The 7,579-nt window shown below is 40.4% G+C and overlaps 1 protein-coding gene across 1 annotated transcript; it reads left to right on the top strand.

Moving 5' to 3' along the window:
- Positions 1–1,597: 1,597 nt before the first annotated feature.
- On the top strand, positions 1,598–3,687 carry LOC118328990 (acylphosphatase-2-like; the record flags this gene model as incomplete). Its single annotated transcript, XM_035662922.1, is given in 3 exon segments — positions 1,598–1,834; positions 2,182–2,198; positions 3,578–3,687. Coding segments are annotated over 3 exon segments (197 nt in total), but the record flags the coding sequence as incomplete, so codon positions are not given.
- Positions 3,688–7,579: the final 3,892 nt, after the last annotated feature.

Genomic DNA, 7,579 nt, shown 5'->3' with positions numbered 1-7,579 from the left:
GCTCCCCTCGGCTTTACTGAGCTTTATAAAGAGTTTCAGCTCATTGGTTGGTCATCTGTCCGGACTTAACTTTACTGTTCTGGTTCACTGTCAGCGCTCTCATAGCAACCTTGTTTAGAAAAAGAAAAAAAGCTGTACACTACCTGCTCAGCCGCAGCAAACAGCCGACAGACACAGTTAGAGACTATCTGGTGAACATAGTGACATTTAGCAGCTAAAGAGACAGATATTTCCCTCAGGAGTTGGTAGAAACCAAAAACAGCTAAAAGAGAGTGAAAATTGGACCAGATACAGGCTCAGCTAATAGGACTGCTTGCATGGCTAACTAGCTAACGGCAGCTACACTTAGCAGCTAAAGTAACCACTAAAAACAAGCGAACTAATCTGTCTGTCAGGAAACTTAAATTACTGAAAGTTGCAGCAGAGCAGCCGGAGGACACCAGAGGGAACATAGTTTATCTATAAAATATGATCCACTTTCACCTAAATTAGTGAATAAAGCTGTAAAGGTTGTGTGTTTTTGTACAGTAATCATCAGTGAGGCACAGCCAAGTCTTCTTTATTTTTAATTCTGCTCTCATTTGTGGTCAGATAAACAGTAAACTAATCAAATCCAGTGTCCAATATTGCTAGTTTCAGCAAAACAAGTGAATAAAGATATAAAGATGTGTTTTGATACAGTTAAGCCCTGCCGGTTTTTTTCACTGGCACATGCTCTTGCGGAGGTCCATTTTGTCTGCAGTTAGGTACTGTTTTAAATATCTGTTTAATGTGTTTTCTGCATCCAGACATAATTGTTCAAGAGAGAAACTCAATGAGAATTTTTTCCCCACCCCAACTCTTTATCAGCTAGTTTTGGTGCTCAACCTGATACCGGTCTCTGTTGCTATGCTGTGAGCCCTGGCCTTTACTACATTACTGATTTTACTGATGTGGAAGCACACCTCTCCCCCTCAGGATCATTGTATTAAGGAAGATCTAAATAATATTAAACTTGAGAAACTCAGAATCTTCCTCGTGGGCTCAATCAATCAATCAATCAAGTAATCTGGAACCCCTTTATTAGATTATATTGACCTGCTTAACATTTCAACAGACACAGAAGAGTAAACAAGAGTGAACAACTCTCCTCCCCCATACATTTCCTAACTGCTCTTTTTTTTTCATTCCTTTTTTTCATTCCTTTTTCTCAGTTTTTTCTTTATGTGGTTTTCCTGAACTAAGCATGAGGATTTGGAAATGTCCTGTTTTGTTTTGTACATCCTGACTGTTGAATGACCCTAAAAATAATTAATAAACAGTTTGGGGGGGGGGACATAGTCTCAGCTGTGTCCACACATTTAAAACCTACCGAACCAACTCTGTCAGCCATGTATTGGTCAGAACGGTTCCTACTTGGTTCTCTGGTGCCAGAACGCAGCCCAGAGTGCCGACACTATCGGCCCAACTTGACTGGAAACCTGTGATGCACATACCAGCAGGAACACTAATATCTGTCAATGTGAATAGCAACACAGTGTTTGTAGTTTTAATGGACTACAAAGACCATCAGCACAGACTGGATGGCCACTATGGTGATTGTGGGGAGATTTTCCTTTAAAGAGTCTGGAGGAAGACATGACCATGTTGGTGCAGAGAGGTGAAGAAGAACAGAGAGAGGGAGAGAGAGAGAGAGAGAGGGAGAGAGAGAGAGAGAGCACAGCGAGCATTCACTCATTCTTTCGCCTCCTCAGTTAAAGGGGCAGTTTCTGTTTTTCTCTCAGGATGTCTGAAGGTGAATCAGCAGGAACCAAACTTGCGTCGGTGGACTTTGAGATCTTCGGTCACGTTCAGGGTCTGTATGTTTAACTCTCCCCCCTCTCCTTCTCCTCTTTTCTGCTCTGCTCGCTGAGCCAAGGCTGTAAACTGATCTGCTGCTGCTTAATTTAGGAACGAGCACAGTCCTGCGGCTGCAGGCGGGACAGAATCTCACTGCACTTTTACTTCCTGCAGCTTTAGGACATGTTATGAATTTACCACATAATATAATGAGCTCTTGGAAATGAGAAAAGCTCAAACATTTAGTATTGAACATACACACAGCAAAATGTATTTCATAAACAGACTAATTAATAATAATTCATATTTACTGTTTTCTAATGACATATTTTAATTAATTTTCTCTCTTTTAAATTTCAACAGGAGTCTGTTTCAGAATGGTGAGTTTTTCTGAGGTTGTTTGCTGCAGTCCCAGTGTTTATACTTTAAGTACATTTTACTAATTACATATACATAGTTTTACTTAAAGTAGTGGTTCCCAACATTTTTCCTTTTTTCCCCCTACACAATAAACTGATGACCCCCGGCTAAGTGACATATTTTATGGATATATCATATTATATTCAATGTATAACAATAACAGTGTACCATGGAAATGTCCTGCTGTACAGTAAATTTGAGCAGATTATTTCCTGTGAATATTTAATCTATTATCTGTTATATTTTCTTTATGTAAAAGTACTTGAGTAAATATGTGGGCTTGGTTATTGACTTTCACATTTACGCTGGATCCAGAGCACTGCTGGGGGCCGACACAGTTCAGCACCACTGCCTTCACTGAGATATTATTTTGTCATCTGATCTGTAATAAAATACTCTGAGGCTCCAATTTATCAGATTTTTCTGGAGCATTTGACTATATTTAACAGCCTTCTTCAGAAAATGGAATTCACTGATTGTGCCTGAACCCTCAAAGACTCTGTGTGCTGTTTATGATTTTGGATTTCCTCTGCCACTGTAGAGCGCAATGAATGGTTTGTAATTTCTTTAAAAGAGTCTGTAGAACTGCAAAAAGGCTCAAATGGCATCAAAGGAACCCTCAAGGGCTTTTTAATTTCACTGTGTCACAGAGCTGAGCCCAGAAAGGGGGACATTAGAACAGGACCTGATTTTCTGCCACAGAGTCCATTGGTCTGTGTAGTCTGTCCTGATACAGCAGCCTGCCTGCCTCAGCCCCTGATGGTTCTGTTTGGACTGATCTCTCCTTGTCGACCTTCTGCGAGCCACTTAATCAGCTACTTTACTGTCCAAGTCTGCCTTTTTGATTCAGACTGTGCTCAGCTGTTACAGTGTCAACCCACACCAATTCCAAGAGACACAGTTTGTCACCCCTCAGCAGGCTGTCTGAGTCTGTAGCTATTGCTCTTTTTCTGATATTATCTATCTTTTATCTTGTTGTGTTAAAGGACCAATGAGTAGGATTTAGTGGCATATATTGGTTGCAGATTGCAACTCACTTGCTTCACCCTCACTAAAACACATAAAAAACATGCATGGCCCTGTCTAGAGACAGTGTTTGGTTTGTCTGTTCTGGGCTGAAGGAAAATGAAAGTTCAACTTGGTAGACTCCACAGAAGATGACCCATTCTCGCTCTAGATAAAAACGGATCATTCTAAGGTTAATTATTATAATATATAATATAGATTATATTCCATTTCTGTCAATAGATCCTCCTCAGTGTTATACACTGGACCTTTAAGAAAACTTTATTGTGCAAGTATGTACAATATTAACCCCTTCTTTCCTCACTCCCTGCAGTACACAGAGAAGGAGGGTTTGCGGCTGGGTCTGGTCGGCTGGGTGAAGAACACCTACAGTGGGACGGTGGTGGGACAGGTCCAGGGTCCTGCAGACATGGTGGAGGAGATGTGAGTGCACATTGTCATACTGTGACACAAAAGAATGGAATACAATACAATTTCTTATTTCGCTTTTTTTTATATAAAAATGTAAAAAAAAAAAAAAAACCTGCACATCTGAATGTGTGAGAGGTGTGCTAGAGGTAGGAACAACTTTAATTAAGTTTAAAAAAAACTCACACAGTGTCTTTACTGCTGTTTTTTTAATCTATCATGTATATACATGAATACAGATGAAGACTGTGCAGAGCAAAACATTGCTCAAACAAGACACAGGAGAAAAATACAAATTCCGTGATTTAAAAGGACTGCGGTCTGCTTTGATTTTCCATTCAACCCTTACACTGTTGTTTTTTTTATTATTTTCAACCACTAGATGGTGGTCTTTACTTTCACAACATAACTGACCAGTCTTCCTTCAGTTAAGATAGGTGCAATCTGTGCAGGTTTCCCTGCTATTCAAATTCAAGTGTGTGTTGTCGCCTTTCTATATTTTATCAAAATAGTTGAGGAGGAAATAAGGTTGTTTTTTTTTACAGAATGACCTGATCAGAAACCAGTTCATGAACACATCACTGCAGACTGTTGCGTTTTTGTTGCCTTTCTGTCTCTTCCTCCACTGAGTTAATGGTAATAAGCAATAATCAGTGATGAGACTGGAGCTCAGTTTGTTTTGACGTCCCCTGTCCGGTGGGAGTGATGTCACCAGGTTGTGGACATCTCATTTAGATGACATCACTGCCTCCAGGGATCTGTGACACACACACAAACACACACACTTGACAAGTGTGAAACAGTGATATAATTCTTGGTGTTTGTTTTCAGCTCTTTGCAGCACCAGGCGGGTGGAGTTTAGTTTAGGATCTTTTGGCATTGGCACCATAGTTTCTCTTTAACTCTTGGAAGGGAAAGGTGAAGCAAGGGAGCAATCTGTAACTGCTAGATGCCACTAAATCCTACACACTTGTCCTTTAATTCACTGAGTTAGATGTGAAAATATTTGTGAAAATAGCTGCAAGGGCTGCACCGTAGGCTAACACCTGTATAATATGACCATCAAAAGTGTCTGACAACATTAATGAATCTTTAGTTTAACCAGAAACAGCCCTAATATCACTAATCACTCGCCACCAGACTCCATAGACAAAAAATGGTAATTTATACTTTGCATACCAGCTTAGCTACTTAACTTCATTCAAAATGGACAGAAACAAAATAAAACTCAGCACAAACATCTTTCTTAGTCTTTCCACTGTTCCAACAAATGAAATAAATCTTTAATTCTCCGACATAGCTGATAAAAACAGCAGTTTCAGTCACTCTGCTCAGCTGCACACTGTGCAGACCGGCTATGCAAGCAAACCACAGAGAGACTGTGATAGCAACACAGTCAGAGGGAGTGACACACCATGACTCCACTATATCTTTACATAGAGAATAGTTATTTATGACCACATCAAAGCTCATCATATCATGTATATATATAACCTTTAAGAGTTGGGTGGCACACAGTACCATGACATGAAGCAGATTTTCTGTATCAGAAGATCAAATCCTGTCTTTGGACTTTTGATTACATTTGGTTCAAGACTCAAGGAACAGAAAGGAGAGTTTGATTTAATAATAGAAGGAAATAAAAGCTGATTTCAGTTTGGTGTTTGGTTGAATAGCTATTAATCATTTTTAACCTCACTGTGACTTTTATAAACAGACTGAAAACACTCGCTTTCATTCAAGGGATTAAGCACACACGCACACTACTATGTCTGCCCATTCTATCCAGGATCTTTTCCGTGTTAACACGCTCACCCTCACGTCCTTCCTGTCGACTCCACTTTCACCACGACCTCACTTCCTGCTGGGCCTGGGAAACAGGAAGCAGCTGTTCCTCTTGGCAGAAAAAGGGGGGAAGGGAGGAGAGGGAGGGGGAAATAATGGGCAGGAGGTAAGGGGGAGAGGGAGATAAATATAGGAGGGGAAAAGGAGGGAAGAGGAGAAAGAGGAAGGAAGGAGAGTGATGGAAGTGAGAAATGATGGTGTGAGAGAGATAGAGAGAGAGACAGAGGGTGAGAGCTGGTTGGTGGGAGGTTAACAAGTGGGTGGTTTTCTATTTTTCTTCTAAGAGAAAAAGAATTCCCAGAGAGCCAAGCAGCTTGAAAACATGAAAAAAAATGATGGATGAAGGAAAAGAAGGAGAAAATAAAGAAGGAACTGAAGCTAATTTTTTAGAGTGAAACCAGGTGTGAAAAACAACATGGAAGGAGACAAAAGAGAGGGAAGGAGACAAAAGATAGGGGCAAAAGGAAGAGAGTTAAATCATGAAGGAGGAGAGAAGATGTAACAGGTGTCTAACATTCACATGAGTTGGATTAGATTAATCCAGGAAGATGATGGAAATACATCGTGAACAGCAGTATTTCTCATTTGTTCAAAGGCCTCAGATTAAATATGTTAACTGTTTTCTAGTAGTAGTAGAGTAGAGTGACATTGTTATAGCATATCATCTTATACTGGACAGATTAAGTCTGATTATGACCCTGGATCCCCCTTTTAAAATCATGAAAAATGCCTTTATTGGATAGCGACAGTGGAGAGGTGACAGGGACATTGTGGTTTCATGGTCTAACCTAAGTATTAACAATGTTAATATTACTGATAGAAGTGACAGACCAAGCTACAAAACAAGACCCAAATTAGGGTTGGGGGCTATGGAATGTATCGTCAGTGAGGGTCCTCACAAGTATAGACAGTACTGTGTGTGTGTGTACTTTCAGACGGCAAATGGCAGCGAGAGATGACAAAAACCAACAAAACATCCAAGCTGCTGGAGAACTAACACTTAAGCTGTGATGGTTGGTGTGTGTGCTGGTGTAGGCACTGGTGTGTGTGTTTGTGTGTGTGTGTACAGTAGAGTAGTAGGTCATCAGTCGACTGTAGATGGAGATTAAGTTTTTTGCCAAAAAAGAAAAAAGTAGGACAGCTCGTGTCTCTCATACAAACTCTCTCTCTCTCTCAGCCTCCCCTCTTTTTCTCTTGCTCACTCTCTCTTTCTGGCTGAGTCGGTGCAGCTACATGGACGTGACCCTGATCCCCTGAAATCTCCTCTAATCTACACACACACCATGATAGGCATCAGAATCGTCAGATAGTCACAAAAACAGTCGATGAGAGTCTTTCTGCAGGAGAACACGCTCACATTCTCATGGTTAAATATAGCTACAGGAATGTTTGCCTTTTCCCATCATGCCCATGGTTGTTCAGATGCTGGCTTGACCCCAGACTGGCTGGTTGTGATCTTTTTTAATTCATTTATTTTTGTCTACATTTTTGTCCCACAAGCTTGATAATGACGTCAGTCTGTCTGTCCAACACTGTGGTCCACAGAAAACCCTCTCAACAGCCACTGCAGTCGCTTTCACAATGGCAGACTTTAACTAATAATCTACCTAACAGTGAGACTTCAGATAGACGTCTACATTCATCTGTCACAAAAACCAAAGCTTGACTGCCTTAAGTGGGCTAATTATCTATGAATTCTGGGTAAATAAAGACCTTTTTTAAAACAAAAGACATGGCTGACTGAGTAACTGAGTCAAACCATTCATCTCTGATCACCCCAGCAGGAAATGTTTGCTTTCTGGAAGGAATCAACCCTTTTTAGTAGGAAAATTCAGTGAAGAATGTTGGAATAAACGAAACTTCCAGTAGAATAAAAGCAGTGCTGTAGTACTCAAGTCCGGTCTCTGTGAATCGTTTTTTATATTGCCTCGGATTTGTCTTGGACACATTGGTATTTGCACTTTCACTTGTCTCTGGCTTGGCCATTTGTCTCACCAAATATTCTGGTTGGTCTCTACCAAGTCTACAAATTATTACTGAAGTAACTTCCACCTTTAAAACA

The sequence above is a fragment of the Morone saxatilis genome, unplaced genomic scaffold (genome assembly GCF_004916995.1).
Source record: "Morone saxatilis isolate NCDOM2014 unplaced genomic scaffold, NCSU_SB_2.0 Contig19, whole genome shotgun sequence".
Taxonomy (NCBI): Eukaryota; Metazoa; Chordata; class Actinopteri; family Moronidae; genus Morone; species Morone saxatilis.
The sequence above is the reverse complement of the archived record's forward strand: the minus strand, read 5'-3'. Positions and strand labels throughout refer to the sequence as shown.